We start from the raw sequence: 16,894 nt of genomic DNA, 5'->3' as shown, positions 1-16,894 counted from the left end.
TTTTTGACCCTGCAGATCTTTCAGACAGGAACAATTAATCAGTGGATCATTTCATAAGCATATGGGTAGATTTGTCTCTTCTGACGGGAAAAATTAAGGTTCAGATTAAGTGTTCCATATAACATCATGTAGCTAGTTGGAGAGCAATTGTACTAGATATGTCCATGGGCCACTTACTCACCATGCCTCCTATAATAGAACTATCCATCACATTTTATCTTACAGTGAGATCTGCATTTCTTTAATTTTTCCTTAGTCTGCAAACTTTGCTGTAGTAAAAGACTACATATCAGAGACTTAATTTACACTCTATTATTTGAAATGACTTATTTTATTGTGAGGTCCTCTTCTTTTCATCTTGTCTTAGCCCTCACAGGTAAACTTCTAGATGGATGGCTGGGAGGAATTACACCTTCGTGACTGAGTTCTTTCTGACTGCATTCACTGAACATCCTGAGTGGGGGCTCCCTCTCTTCCTTTTATTTTTGAGTTTCTACCTCGCTACCCTGCTGGGGAATACAGGAATGATCATTCTAATCCAGAAGAACCGCCGACTTCAAACACCAATGTACTTCTTCCTCAGCCACCTTTCCTTTGTGGACATCTGCTACTCCTCTGTCATCATCCCTCAGATGCTGGCTGTGCTGTGGGAACATGGCTCAACCATTTCTCAAGTTCGCTGTGCAGTTCAATTCTTCCTCTTTACCTTCTTTGCTTCTATTGACTGCTACCTCTTGGCAATCATGGCCTACGACCGCTATGTGGCTGTGTGCCAACCATTGCTTTATGTCACCATCATGACTGAGAAGGCCCGTGTAGGTCTGGTAACTGGGGCATATGTGGCTGGTTTTTCCAGTGGCTTTATTCGGACTGTCACAGCCTTCACTCTTTCATTCTGTGGAAACAATGAGATCAATTTCATATTCTGTGACCTCCCCCCATTGTTAAAACTCGTATGTGGGGACAGCTACATTCAAGAGGTGGTGATAATTGTTTTTGCCATTTTTGTCATGCCTGCTTGCATTGTGGTGATCTCTGTGTCCTATCTGTTTATCATTGTGGCCATTATGCAAATCCGCTCAGCTGGAGGCCGAGCCAAAACTTTCTCTACCTGCACCTCCCACCTCACTGCTGTAGCTCTCTTCTTTGGTACTCTTATCTTCATGTACTTGAGAGATAATACAGATCAGTTCTCGGAGAGGGACAGAGTTGTGTCTGTGTTCTATACAGTGGTGACCCCATTACTGAATCCACTCATCTATAGCCTGAGAAATAAAGAGGTAAAAGAGGCAATTACGAAATCTCTGAGAAGATCAAAGATTTCCAGGGCACCCTAGTTACTTTTCCTTTCCTTTATTTCTACTTTCCTTTATTTCACCTTTTGTTTTATTTTTTTCTGAAACATCACTCATTTTGGCAGGCTTTCTTGAACTCAAAATTGTACTGAAACACCCCATCTTTACTTCTGACCTATTTTTTTTATGTACTTCTTGTCAACATTTGAATTATGAGAATGTTTTATGTGTGTGTTATTTATCTATATTCACAATTGGACAATAGATGACATAAGAACATAATATTTTATTATTACCTGTACATAACAAATAAATCATCAAAAATAAAAACTATTCAGTGCAAATTTATTATATAAATGAATCATTCCCAGGGTTCAAAGATGACCATTGTATTCTAACTTCATCAGCACTTAAGTTTCCTAAAAACTGAGTAGATTAATTCATTTGATAGAATTATATTTTTGACGTTCCAACATATGAGTGGGTCCACACTATGGCTCTGTCTTTCACTAGTATTTACTGAATGCAGTAGATTTCTTGACACAATAAATACATGATAACTAGGCAAAAATATTTGGAGAGCAATCACAAAACTATCTGGACTTACAGGTACTCTGTTTCAAAAGAATTCTCCAAGGTTTATCATTAAGAACTTTGAATATCGCTGCTTCCTTGTTTTGTAGTATTTGAATGATCATAGTGAAATTAAAGTAGTAGTAGTAGTAATAGTAGTAAGTAGTTTTTTAAAAATTATAAATTTACAGGAATTACAAAGTTCTGTCATAGGAATTTTTGTTTTAAATTTTTAGCTGTCTTTGTGAGGTGTGCTGTAGTATTATTGTTCTAGATGTATATGTAAATATGCAACTATACAACTATATAACTGTACACAGATACACTGACACACAGACACACATCATATGCACACACACACACACACACACACACACACAATCATGTGAAAGAACTAATTTATCCACTCAGGGCAAGTGGAAAATTAGAGCTGCTAATCAACTAGGTGTCAAGTTCTTAATTGTTCTTTCTACTTCCTCTAGCTATGATCTATTGCCTCAACTGAATCATACAACCTGGAATTTATTGTTATTTTACTTGCCTTTTCCCCTTTTATCTGGTGAGGAAATATAAAATTTTAACTTGTAGTGGTAGAAGACAGCCCAAAGAACTATTTTTTCCTTTTTAGTTTGAAACTTGCATTACCAAAGATGATTTAAAAGAGTCAATAAAATCAATGAAAACAGAAATTATGTAACTATCACAGCTGAGACAATTTTGTTTTAATTAAGAAACTCTATGGGAGGGACCAGATAAGAAGGATGGTGAATTTGATCTAAATGCACTATAGATATATATATAAAATTTCAAAATAATAAAAAGAACAAAAGATACTAAATTTAAAAATGTATTTTTGATACAAGGACAAACTTATAATGTGCTTATAGTGAGACCAAAATATGACATTTCTAGGTACAGCTTTAGATGAAACAGCTTATGATTCAATTAAATATTTATTGAATAAATGAACCACACTTGTTTTAACCTGAAGGTACAATAACCACCTCAGATTTTCAGGAGCTTTCATAAAAGAACAAAAATAGATGCATTCTGCATTTGCTTTTCTGCACAGGATTGGGATGTACAGCAAGAGAGCTGCATGCTATCCCTCAACTCTTGAGCTTCCTTGAGCTTACATTGCACACCATGCCCCTTCCCTTCTTCTAAAATGAGACATCAGAATTTAAAAGAGTTCCATAGAAACATGTAAGATGCTTTCTCAATTCATTCTGTCCTCATACAGTGGATATTGCACATATGGAAAAATGTAGCATTGGCAAACTTCCCACCAGGAAATATTTCACCACCCGTCAGCTTTTCCTGCATCACTGATTCCTTGTTTTCAGGTGGGAAGAAAGAGCAAAATCTACAGAGAGCATGTGGCATTGTGGATTTGGTAGTTCTCCTTAAATCCCAAGCACCTCACTCCACCTAAAGGCTAGTCATGAACATTAGTTTGATGTTTGCCACAGCAACCTCTTTGCTACTTGTGTTAGGAGTCCAGGCATTGACAGAAACTAGCTGATAATACTGGTGATTCCAACCAAAGTGATGAATACAATGAAAACAGCTCCAAGGATAATCAACACAGTCTCTGAAGAGAAACCTGTACAATGTACCTCATCATTGGGGATTGGAAGAACGGGAGGAGACTCTGATAGGAGAATAAACATGTTCAAAGAAATATCCAGGGCTCCTGAGGCTGATTCCTGGAAAGAACCATTCTTGTGGTGGAGTCTGCCTGCAATCCTTATTACAACACAGCTTTCATAGACTCTTCCACATTAAGCCTGTCAAAGTCTGTGATATCATCTATAATTATGGAGTTATAACCTTGAGAGTCCAGGGCAAAGGACTGTCTCCTCATTGAATCTCTAAGGGTTTTCATAATTTGCTGTACAGTCTTCAGCACTGGTAGGCATTGATGGTGGCATAGATCCTGGGAAAAGCTATTTGTAAGATTTGCTGTCCAACTGACCAAATTTACCCAAGTTCAGAATTTGCAAACTTTATGGCAGGTAGTATACTCTTCCAAAGATATCTTGTATTATTTTTGTCTTTCTTGAGTAAATACAAAGTTAGAAGCTGATCATACACTGATGGTGTGGCAATTCCTCCTGGAGTCTCAAGCTTGAGGCTCTCAGACTAATCCAGCAGCTTTCTAAAACTATCACCACCATAATTATCTTCCCCACTGTTCTCACCACTACTGCCAGACTGAGTACTTATTTTTATAGCCCCCAAAGGCTCATATTTCAATGTGTGTGTGTGTGTGTGTGTGTGTGTGTGTGTGTGTGTGTGCATATGAGTGTGTGTGTATGAAAAGGTGAGAAAGTTATATGTATAAAATAAAGAAGTAGCAGCTTCCAAGTACTATGAACTTTTCCAGTAAGGACATATATCAAGTATATTAGGAGAGTGTTTGGTGGATATGCACCCTTAGAAAGAATGAGGGGAATATTGCACTGATGACAGATATCAGAGTACTTGCATGTGCTTTTGCTCTTGTCTTTGCACAGATGACACTGTGGATACAGGTACAGTGACCTCACATGGTGTATCATATGTAAATATTCCCTGTCTGCATTATCTTCTATAGTAGGTGCTTTGAGCACTTACCTGGGTCAGGTATGATTCTTCGTATGTATGTATGTATGTATGTATGTATGTATGTATGTATGTATGTGTCTCAGTCATGAAATAATTTGGAACCCAAGAGGAGTAGGAAAGTTCTAAGTAAGTTTAGCCTCTATTAATAGGTTATTATAGTGATTAGCCATGTTCTTAATCATAATCAACAGTCATAGGTGGAGATAAGTGTGTCTCTTTATTTTGGAAATATTTGGAGTAGATTATCCCCAGCTCAGATCCACCATGGATGAGGACACTTCCAACAGAAGTGGGAAGGTTAATAATAATTATTTAACAATTCTTGAGATAACATGTCTTTACCATATATAGGGTATTATGTAAAACCTTTATATGAGTCATTCATTTTTCCCTGCTGAAAACTCATAATTAAAATTAATTGTATTTATTCCACTTAGCAAAGGAAAGGAGAGATCTCAAAGCAAAGAACAAACTAAAGCCCAGAAAGGTGGTGTGACTTCTAAAAGTTGAGTAGCAAGAAAGTGGCAGAGGAGACAGGTTCTGGTCTTTGGTATTCAGAGTCTCTCTTCATTTATTTTGAACCTTAATGCCTACTTTTTTTTTTTCCTTCAGTGCCTCACAGATTTGTGGTTTTCTTTAGTGGCATCTGGATTTTAATTGTACTCTCAATTTTAGTGCATGAGAGAAGTTTGTTGAGGTACTTTAAGGTGCCTCATAAATATGACAAAGTATTAAGTTACTGAATTTATATGCTCTCTTATATATCCATATGCAAGATCTAAGGGAATGTTTGACTTCTTTGAGATAGCAGTGTTGCCTCTGATGAGCTACTATCTTACAAATTTCTTTCCAACTACTTCCTTGATGAAAGCTTCCTCCATAAACAGCTAAGAAATATTGTGCTACTGGGCAGTGACCTACCTAGTCTGATCTTTTTTTTTTCATTTTTTATTAGGTATTTTCTTCATTTACATTTCCAATGCTATCCTAAAAGTCCCCCCATACCCTCCCCCACTCCCCTACCCACCCACTCCCACTTCTTGGCCCTGGTATTCCCCTGTACTGAGGCATATAAAGTTTGCAAGACCAATGGGCCTCTCTTTCCAGTGATGGCCGACAAGGCCATCTTCTGATACATATGCAGCTAGAGACACAAGCTCTGGAGGTACTAGTTAGTTCATAATGTTGTTCCACCTATAGGGTTGCAGACCCCTTTAGCTCCTTGGGTACTTTCTCTAGCTCCTCCATTGGGGGTCCTGTGATCCATCCAATAGCTGACTGTGAGCATCCACTTTTGTGTTTGCTAGGCCCTGGCATAGCCTCACAAGATACAGCTATATCTGGGTCCTTTCAGCAAAATCTTGCTAGTGTGTGCAATGGTGTCAGCATTTGGAGGCTGATTATGGGATGGATCCCTAGTCTGATCTTTATATCTTGCTTTGTTTGGTTTTGATTTGGTTGGAGACCTGGAGAATTAAGTGCATTGAGTTATTATTTACACCATGAAGTACAGTGGTTTTAAATCAGGAAAATGTGAAAAGTCTGTACACATTTATACATAATTATAGAAGTGTTTATTTCAGTACAAAAACAGACAAACCCATCATGTCACTCTCCATGTTTGACATTACACTGAGTATAATAACACTGTTGTTATCTGGATGGTCACATCTGAACTTCTTTACAATTACCCAAAGAACACATATGCTCTTACTGTAGGTTTTCTACTGTGGGAATTCTGTTATATGTCCCATTCATCTTTCCCAATTTTGAGGTCCCAGATGTATAAATCTCGTTTTAATTCTAGGTATTTTTTTTCTCTAATATTTTAAATAACCACTTAAAGCATTCAGGGTTTTCCTGAAAATACTAATTATTGTTATTTCTCACTAGTTAACAAAATTTTAAAATGTTGAATTATACATATTTTTAGAATTATTTTTGTACTATCATAATTGCATTCTGATTTTTGCTTTACGAAAGTTTATTCCATATGCCAAAATAGCCACAAATTTAACTCAGGAAACTATTGTACTTATGTGTGTGCATAATTTATATGTGTATGTAATTTCTCTCCTCAAAGTATCTTTGTACTCTTTATAGTTTCTTATATCCCCTTTCTTACCACTTCCTCACCCCATCCAAAAGAACCACTCTTCAGCTTTTTGTCATATTTTATTAGTAAATTTTGTAGAATTTCATATAAATTTACACAATAAGTTATGAAATGATGCATTGTTCATTTCACTAGTATTTTTTAGAGTAATTAACTCTTTGGCATACATGACTAGGCTACTTTTTATGGTTGGACATTGCTATATGCCATGGATACAACATTCTGTGTTTGTTTATGTATGTGTTTGTGGACATTGGCATAGTTTCTAATTTCTACTGTTTTATTTTGGATATTTCTTTTTTATCAATTAATTTATTTTTTACACTCTATATTTATTCCCCATTCACCTGTCCACCCTCTGACTGTTCCACATACCATACCTCCTCCCCAACTCCCTGTCTCCATGTGGATGTCTGTTAGAGACCATACCGTGAGAAAGTAAGCCTTTTGCAGTTTCCCATCCTAATAAGCCAAATGGCCTTGTGCTCAGAGCCGGTCACCTCCTCCTCCCCATCCCTTCCTAGCACCTAAGACCCTAAAAGATTGAATTATAGTCCCCTCTTCCTTATCTCTTCCTGACTCCCAAGACTTCTAAGGACCTGAGTTATGTGCTGAGCCCAGCTTGACATCCCAGGCTGTTAAGAAGGAATCTACATTCCTGCGATAAGACTCAGGCCTTCATGTCCCCAGATGCCTACTTCTTTGTTCTTTGTTAGTTCCCCCTAGCCCATCCCTATTTCCCTGTGTGCTTATAACCTGGCTTTTTCAGCCTAATAAACAGACCTTGACAAGAATCCTCCTTGGTCTCGCTCTTCCCTGAACCCCCTCCCCCCCCGCCCCCTGCTCATTTCTCTTGCAGGTTTGCGGTTCTCCTCATACCCACGAATAGCTGAGTCCTGCTGGACAGGACAGATGTCCCCACCCCCACCCTACCTGACCTCTAAAATTCCTGGAGCCTCCAGTTTCTTTCAGGTTAGGTGCATCATCTCTGAATGAACACAGACCCAGAAGTCCTCAATGGTATGTGTGTTGGGGGCCTCATCAGCTGGTGTACGCTGCCTGGTTGGAGTTCCAGTATCTGAGATATCTCGGGAGTCCAGATTAAGTGAGACTGCTGGTTCTCCTACAGGATCGCTCTTCTCTTCAGTTTCTTTCAGCCTTCCCTAATCCAACAACAGGGGTCAACCGCTTCTGTCCATTGATTGGGTGCAAATATCTTCATCTGATTCTTTCAGCTGCATCTTGGGTCTCTCTGAGGACAGCCATGATAGATCCCTTTTTGTGAGTACACCATAGCCTCAGTAACAGTATCAGGCCTTGGGACTTCCCCTTGAGTTGGATCCCACTTTGGGCCTGCCCCTGGACCTTCTTTTCCTCAGCATCCTCTCCATTTTCATACCTGTAATTCTTTCAGACAGGAAGAATTATGGGTCAGAGTTTTGACTGTAGGATGGCAACCCCATGCCTTACTAGATGTCCCGTCTTCTGGTGGAGGTAGGCTCTATAGGTTCCCTCTCTCTAACATTGGGCATTTCATCTAAGGTCCCTCCCTTTGAGTCATGAGATTCTCTCACCTCCCAGGTCTCTGGTACATTCTGGAGGGTCCCCCCAACCCACTATCTCCTCAGGTTTCCTATTTCCATTCTTTCTGCTGGCCCTCAGGGCTTCAGAACTTTTCCCTCCCCAATACCAGATCAGGTTCCTCTCTCCCCCTAACTGCCCCCACCCCATTCACTTTTCCTCCCAGATCGCTCCCTTCCTCCTCACTTGGGATAGCTTTCTTCTCTCTCCCAAGTGGGACTGAGGCATCCTCACTTGAACACTTCAGCTTGTTGACCTTTTTGAGTTCTGTGGACTGTATCTTGTGTATTCTGTACTTTTTTGTGGCTAATATGCACTTATTAGTGTGTACATACCATGCATGTCTTTTTGGATCTGAGTTACCTCACTCAGGATGATATTTTGTAGTTCCATCCATTTGCCTGCAAAACTCAGGATGTCCTCCTTCTTAATAGCTAAGTAGTATTCCATTGTGTAAATGAACCACATTTTCTGTGTCCATTTTTATATTGTGGGACATCTGGGTTGTTTCCAGCTTCTGGTTATCACAAATAAGGCTGCTATGAACATAGTGGAACATGTGCCCCTGTCGCATGGTGAGGAATCTTGTGGGTAAATTCCCAAGAGTGTTATAACTGAGTCTTCAGGTAGATCTATTTCCAGTTTTCTGAGGAACCTTCAGATTGATTTCCAGAGTGGTTGTACCAGTTTGCAATCCCACCAGCAATGGAGCAGTGTTCCTCTTTATTTACATCCTCTCCAACGTGTGTTGTCACCCAAGTATTTGATCTTAGCCTTTCTGATTGGTTTAAGGTAGAATCTTAGGGTCCTTTTGATTTGCATTTATCTGATCACTAAGGACTTTGAGCATTTTTTTAGGTGCGTCTCAGCCATTCGAGATTTCTCAGTTGTGAATCTCAGTTTAGTTCTATACCCCATTTTTTGATTTTTTTTTTTTTTTTGTGATTAACTTCTTGAGTTCATTATGTATTTTGGATATTAGCCCTCTGTCAGATGTGGGAACAATATTGATAAAAACTGCATGGCATGGTATTGGTACAGAGACAGACACATTAATTAATGGAATAGAATTGAATACCCAGAAATAAAACCATACACATGGTCACTTGATCTTTGACAAAGACGCCAACAATATACAATGGACAAAAGAAAGCATGTTCAATAAATTGTGCTGGTCTAACTGGTTGTCTGTATGTAGAAGAATGAAAATAGAGTCACATTTGTCACCTTGTACTAAGTTCAAGTCCAAGTGGATCAAGGAACTCAATCTAAAACCAGATACACTGAATCTAATAGAAGAGAAAGAGGGAAAGAGCCTTGAACTCATTGGCATGGGGGGAATTCTTTTCTTTTTTCTTTTTCTTTTCTATTTTTAGAGGTCACCAAGTTGTTTTTATTTATTTTTATTTTTATTTTTCTATTTTTATTAGGTATTTTCTTCATTTACATTTCAAATGCTATCCCAAAAGTCCCCCATACCCTCCTGCCCTCTACCCACCCACTCCCACTTCTTGGCCCTGGTGTTTCCTTGTACTGGAATTTCTTAAACAGGACTCCAATAGCTCATGCTCTAAGATCAAGAATTTATAAATAGGACCTCAGGAAACTGCAAAGTTTCTGTAAGAAAAGGACATAGGCAATAGGACAAATTGACAACCTATAGATTGGAAAAAATCTTCATAGTTTCTACTTTTATAAATAAAGCTGTGACATACATCTGTGAGGAACCTTGAAAAATTATATATTTTACATTCTGTTAGATCAACACCGAGGGCTAAATGGCTGGCTTATAAGGTAGATTTTGGTAGCAGTTCATGAGTATTCCATTTATCAACACATGGCATAGCTAGATATTGCTTTTTAAATAATGATGAGAACACAATAATATACTCCTCTTACATAATCTTTAAAACTATGTTGTGCTATTGTTAACTATTAGCAAAATGTCCAATGGTTAAGTAGAATTTGTTGAACTTGTGTACTTAAAACCATGTACACATCAATTCTTTATTTTAACTGTGTCTCATCACTTAGCAACAACAATTCTATTCTGTGCTTCTATGCGTTTTTATATTTATATTAGCACATTTTTCTTTCTGTGACATCATTATTTCACTTCACATATTCATTTTATTCATGTTGTATATAAAACAGGCTGACTAGCATATCAGAAACTAAATTGTCTCTATCTTCTTATCTCCCTATGTGTATTTAGGTAGTTTTATACTCTGATATCAGCTCCTTCCTCAGGGGTCATGGGCTATCTTTGAAGAAGATTTGGAAAGAACTTAACAGCTAGAGATTGAGGAGTAATGCCATAAAATGCTGTCTTCTGAACATGACATCGCTGTCACATAAACAAACTCACAGCAAATGTGGATGCCTATACTAGTTCCACACAAGGTCAAATTGGTTAAGATGTCCTTCACAGAAAGAGGAAGCTTAAGGCAACCTTATTCCCAGATTAGGATATATTTGCAATTAAAGTCTTCTCAGGGATAAAGTGTCCCTTTTGTTTCAGCAGTGCCCACTGGTATCCTAACCATGCTCCCTTAGATCACCCAACACTCATGTCCAGATGAGCATCACTAGTAGTATTCAAGGACTATTAAAAAGTGCATACAATTTGGATGAAAATGTGTTGGAGGGTGGGAGTGTTTGAATTAGATAATTGGGGAAATTGACTATGGTATATTGTGTGCATCTATGAATTGAAATACAGAGACATAAGCAAGTGGAAGGAGGTAAGCAGGGGGAGGGGGGGAAGAGGTGAGAGGTTTACATCTTCTCCAAGTCTATTCTGGAGTAATTTTTACTTGATTTCAATATTAAAATAGAGAACTCCTTGGCAGAAAGCTGAAAAACTAGCAAATCAAAAGTTTCACTTCATTTTAAAATATTTTTATTATTATTTGTAAGTTGTGTACATTTATATAATGTATTTTGATCATACCCTTCAATTATATGCTACTAACTTTGATCTCTCTTCCAGCTTCATGTCTTCATTTTATTTATTTGCTATTAATAACCCACTGAATCAAATTTGTGTTATCCATATGCCCATCGGTCTGTTGCCATGAACTAGACAATGAACAAACTACTGATGGCATCACCAAAGGAGAGAGACTCACTTTCCTTCTACAGCTATAAAGTATCAATTGCTCCATTTTCAAGATTAGTCCCTTGAAAGCTACTCCTGGATACATGCTGGAATTTTGATTGGCTTGATTTTGTGAAGGACTTGTGTAGGTAATCATAGATGCAGTAAATTCACATGTATAATAGTCATGCATGCCACGTGTAGAAGTCAGAATTTCACAGCTCTTCTCCTCCTCCTCATACTCTCTCTAAACCTTGGGTGGTGGGAGGCACAGTTAGATAGATGGACTCATGGTAAGCTGAGAATAAGTTATTTGTCCTCAGCACTTTGATCAAGAGTGAAACACTGTGTTACCAATAGCAACTGCCAAAATATGCTTCTCAGACCAAGGGTCAGAGAACAGCACAGTATATAAAATAAATATTGGGAAGGTAGTTTGACAACATGAAAATTAAACAAAACAATAATTCCATTCACTAAAGCACCTATGATCTTTCCCATAATGGGATTTTTTTTCTTCAGGCTTACGCTGTTACATATAAAATCTCTCCTGTGTATCAGGCCTCATATTTCACCAGAAAGCAGTTGGTTACCTACATAATGTTTATGACACTATTGCCTCAGTAGGCAGGTCTTGCTGGCTTGTTAGTATTGTAGCATGCAGTCCTGGAAAATTCCATCAGCTTATTTTCTCCCTCAGCAGCCTATAGAGTATTTTATGTCTCCATGTAAGCTAACATGTAAGAATTTTTACAGTCAGCTAAAGGTTGATTTCAAAAATCTTGTTTTACTTTTGTGGACTTTGAAGCTATTTTTTTAACCTAACCAAAAACAATACGTTTCCCTTGTCTTTCTTTGTATAACATTACTTTTTTTTTTTTTTTTTTTTTTTTGAGACTGTCCTACTGGGAAGCTCAAAGAGGTCTTAAACTCACAGCCTGCTTCATCAGCTTTTCAAGACTCTTTATTCTGTTTATAAATGTTAGGGTCTTTGGACCTGTGTCACATTCTTTCTCCATAGTCATCCTGAGGGTAATTTCACTTACTCTCATGGCCTGAATAATTACGATGCTTGAATATAACAATTTTTTTGCTGTAGCCAAAATAAGACTGAACATGGATCATTTCTTTCATCTCTCCTTTGCAGTATCCGCTTCACCTCTCCTCACACATTCTGTTCTCGCCCATCTACATCCTGTTCTTTGGGTATCACAAACCTATTCTTATTCAACCACCTTCAAGTCACTCTTTTCTTTCTTTGAATTCTTTTCCCATACTTTCTCCTTGTTCACTTCCTGGTTTTATTCATTTTACTGTTCCCAAAACTCAGATAGGCAATTTCTTCTCTCCTGAAGCACATTACCTAAAATGTCATCATATCTATTATCTAGTCACTCTTCCTCCGTTTCATTTAAGTACAAACTGTATTACCTTATTTTATGCTTATAATTTATTTAATTGATTAATTTACATGTTTATGATTTGCTTCATGTATTGCGACATAAGAGCCAAGAACCCAACATTTCCTTCTTTTGTTGATTCTCATTAAGGTACAGAAAATGTGATTTTTTTGTTTGTTTGTTTGTTTGGGTTTTTTTAGTGAAAATAAATATTGCTGTCATTTAACACATTCAGTTTTAGGGATCATTTCTCACCATGGTGAGATTGTTCTGTAATGTTTTGGTGGGTAACTTATTTTACATTTGTATTAATTATAGTTAGATAACAAAGGCTACTAGTGATATGTTTGCAGTATATATATATATATATATATATATATATATATATATATATATATATTGTTTTTTCTCATCATGCCTAGAACAATCAACTAGGAATAGGATCAAGTGTAAACTTCACAAACTCTTTACTTATATTTCATAATTAATTACTTTAGTAATGGACCAATATTGCCTTTGCTTACTGATTTAAGAAATATGTAAAATTTATGCACATTTTCTGTTTGGTTTGGAAACATAATAAGACTGTATGTTATTCATTCCTTTAGTCTTTTGGAGGACATCTAGAAACTGGTAAATAGAAAATTGTTTATGGATGTTTGTTGAAAATGACAAGTTGAAGAATGAGTCAGGAAAGTATAAACAATTAGACACAGATCTGTGCCTTTTTATCATGAGAGTTTATGAAGGTAATTATGGGAATTTATAACACTATTTCTATCAATTGTACATTCACAGTGAAACTTGAAACTTATTCACAACTCTATTACAGGTCTTCTTGGAACTCACTGAAAATGAGGTATAGTATTTAAAATTATATAGAATCTCTAAGCCAAAGCATATAGAACAGTAGGCAAGGCCCACATAGATGTAAACCAACTTAAGTCACATTTCCTAGACAATCAAGAATATTTTCAAATACATGTACCTCGATTTTAGAGAGGTTGAATTGTTGATCCAGGTGAGATTTGGAAGATAATGATAAAATCTTGTTTGAAATCTTTTCCAGCCTACTAAATGTTTAATATTTCGATCAAAGCCCTATTCTAATTAATTTCAATTGATGAGAAACATAGTTGATGAAAAACATACTTTTTCTGAGAATATATATACTAAAAAGTAAATAGTCTAAAGTAGGTATGTGACTAGCAGGGGCCAGGAAATACAAAAAATCCTGACCCATAATGTCTTTGTTTTGATCTGGTTTTAACACACACTCTCCTTCTTTTAAATTTATTTACTTATTTTTAGTTTTTAATTTTCATTCTATATAGTTCAATGATATTTCTTCCCCATTCCCAACTCTTCCCAGATTTTCTACCCTCTCTATTCAATCAACTCTATTCAATATCCTCTTCTAGTCATGTGTACCAGACCTCTGGAACTAGTAAGCTATTAAAAGATAAACCTGTAGGTATGAAACTTGCAATGTAAATCAACAAATCAAATCATAAACAATTTGAACCAAGGCTTACAATAGTATACAATGTAATTAATTTTGTTTTTTGTTACTTACCATGAAAGGAAATAATGCATCTTATTTCCAATATCAGAACAATGTGTAAAAGCACTTATCACTCAGAGTTGGAAGTAGGAGATAATTGGCATATACAAAGTAGTTAACTAAAGGTTAGATTATCAAAACTATTCTACAAATGCTGAACTAAATCACCTAGTTATGTAGATCAAACTCAGACAATCATGACATCAAAGGGAGCAAATGACTTTTATTGATGAGCTTCCTAAGGGCACCTTTCATGTCCTTATTTCTCAGGCTATAGATGAAAGGGTTTAACATGGGTGTCACCACTGTGAAGAGTACTGCACCAATCTTGTCTGTGTCCTCAGGGTGAGTGGATGAAGGGAAAAAGTAAACCCCTACAATGGTACCATAGAAAAGGAATACAATTGTCAGGTGAGAGCCACAGGTAGAGAAGGCTTTCCACTTTCCTTCCGTGGATGAAATTCTCAGTACATCCCTGATGATGCAGACATAGGAGAAGAGAATGAGGGCAAAGGGAAAGGTGATGACTGATAATCCCACAACAAATTTTACAAGTTCATTGATCATTGCATCTGAGCAGGAAAGTTTGATCAGAGGGGCCAAGTCACAGAAGAAGTGTTGGATGGTGTTATGGTTGCAAAAAATCAATTGATTGGCCAGAAGAGTATGTGTCAGGGCAACAATATTGCTTAGAGCCCATGGACAGAAAGAAAGTAAAAGACAGAACCTGGGGTGCATGATGTTTGTATAATTCAGAGGGTGGCAGATAGCCACATATCGATCATAAGCCATTACCCCCAAAAGAAAATTGTCAATGACAACAAACACAATAGAAAAGTACATTTGTGTAATGCAGCCCTCATAGGAAATGGATTGACTATTGGTCTGAATATTCATTAGCATTTTAGGGACTGAAGTCGAAGAGGAGGAAATATCAGCAAAAGATAGGTTGGCAAGGAAAAGATACATAGGAGTATGAAGATGTATATCCAAACCAATGGCCAGAATTATGAGACTGTTTCCAATCACAGTGACCAGGTACATACTCAAGAAAATCACAAAGATGAGTTTTTGCTTCTCAGCCTGGTTGGAGAGACCCAGGAGGATAAATTCAGAGATGCTGGTTTGGTTTTCTTGATCCATATTCATTCTAATCTGCAGAAAAAGAACACAAGCATTTCAAACTCTACAAAACAAAACAAAACAACCCCTGAATAGTATTACTTTTTTCTGCAGCAAGATTTTGGGTGAGTTACACTTCTTTGATGCTGAAGGAGAAATTCCTTCTATGTTTATGTAGAAGGACTACTTACTAAAGAATCATCTTAGCAGTGCAGTGGCTAAGAAAATTCCTTAACAATAAAGAGATAATTAATTTTTCTCAGTGAGCATATTCTGACCATAATCTCTATAGATGGCTCTAAAATTTAAATCTCTAAACTAAGAACACAGATATGTGACCCATATTGTAAAGATGCAATATACCATAAAATTATTTACCTAAAATACACAATGAAAAGCTATGGAGGTAGATCAGTTGTTAAAGTGTTTTTTGTGAAAAACTTGTGGATGTGAGTTTAAGTTTTTAGCACCTATACAAAAACCAGCCATAGTGGTAATGTGTGTTTCATTCCCCCCTCTTTCTTGCTTATCTCCTTTTTTCTGTCTCTTCATTTCCCTTTCCCTCACTTACCAACTCTCTACATTCTCCTTTTCTTTGTCCTCCTGCTTCTCCTCCTCCTCCTCCCCCACTCTCTATCTCTCTCGTATCTGTCTGTTTGTCTCTGTGTGTGTGTGTGTGTGTGTGTGTGAGCTCATGCTTGTGTTAATATAGGAGGATCTTGTGACTTACTGATTAACTAATCTTGCAGAATCAGAAACTCCAGATCACTGTAAGAAACTCTGGATATCTCCTGAATAATGATGCCCAAAGTAGACATCAAGCTTCCACACAAACCGATTCGACACACATGCATCTGAACACAGATATGTACCCTTCTCATATTAACAAAAATACAAAAGGTAGAAAATGGTCCCAAGACTTTTTTACATTCCTCCTTTAAATCTTACAAGATGAATATTTGAAGTCTTTGAAGTGAAGTGTCTGCAGAGGCATAGCTAATTAAAATTTAGGGATCCTTATTACAAAGTACTATTGTATGGGTGCTCCATTCTACAAAAGTTAGAGGAGGAAGACTTCAAAAATTTTTAACTGAAGATTAACTGAAAGAGGAGAAATTCAGCACTCTCAGGTGATCCAAGAAACTTAAGTACACATATGAAGCTAAAGTCATGTGCTTGTCTCTCACTTCTGAAGGTTGGAAGATAATTACTTCACTATTGAAGGGTTGAGGAAAGGTGAATAGTAGAGGAAAAAGCTTTTATTTCTGCTCATTGCAGGAGAGATATAATGTGAACTTTTTGTTGATTAAGGAGGACTTCAGGATGTGGCTGTACTCAGACCACCTCCTTATGTCTTCAATCAAGAGGCATACTAGTGTTATGAAGGATGCTATTGTTATAACATAATGGGTTAGTTGTCTAGTGAAAGGGACACTGGGAAAGGGTATTATACTTGTCAAAAATGTTATTGCTGGTCAGTGTCTAGAGTTGGGTTTTGAAAGAATCCCTGAAATCTCAGGACTGTTCAACAAA

General features: G+C 37.1%; 2 protein-coding genes and 1 pseudogene across 2 annotated transcripts; 1 reads left to right on the top strand and 2 right to left on the bottom strand.

The window, feature by feature from the left end:
- The first annotated feature begins 392 nt into the window (after window positions 1–392).
- On the top strand, window positions 393–1,337 carry Olfr1497 (olfactory receptor 1497). The gene has a single exon (NM_146741.1). It carries the CDS (start codon window positions 393–395, stop codon window positions 1,335–1,337), a length of 945 nt encoding a protein of 314 aa, NP_666952.1.
- Window positions 3,488–4,037, bottom strand: Gm19218 (predicted gene, 19218; annotated as a pseudogene).
- Window positions 14,388–15,454, bottom strand: Olfr1496 (olfactory receptor 1496). Its single transcript, NM_146989.2, has one exon. The coding sequence runs from the start codon at window positions 15,386–15,388 to the stop codon at window positions 14,435–14,437; it is 954 nt and encodes a 317-aa protein (NP_667200.2). The 5' UTR covers window positions 15,389–15,454; the 3' UTR covers window positions 14,388–14,434.
- Window positions 15,455–16,894: the final 1,440 nt, after the last annotated feature.

The sequence above is a fragment of the Mus musculus genome, chromosome 19 (genome assembly GCF_000001635.26).
Source record: "Mus musculus strain C57BL/6J chromosome 19, GRCm38.p6 C57BL/6J".
Taxonomy (NCBI): Eukaryota; Metazoa; Chordata; class Mammalia; order Rodentia; family Muridae; genus Mus; species Mus musculus.
The sequence above is the reverse complement of the archived record's forward strand: the minus strand, read 5'-3'. Positions and strand labels throughout refer to the sequence as shown.

Coding starts and splice junctions, on each gene's coding strand:
- Olfr1497 (NM_146741.1), top strand. CDS start 393: ATGGCTGGGAGGAATTACACCTTCGTGACTGAGTTCTTTCTGACTGCA.
- Olfr1496 (NM_146989.2), bottom strand. CDS start 15,388: ATGAATATGGATCAAGAAAACCAAACCAGCATCTCTGAATTTATCCTC.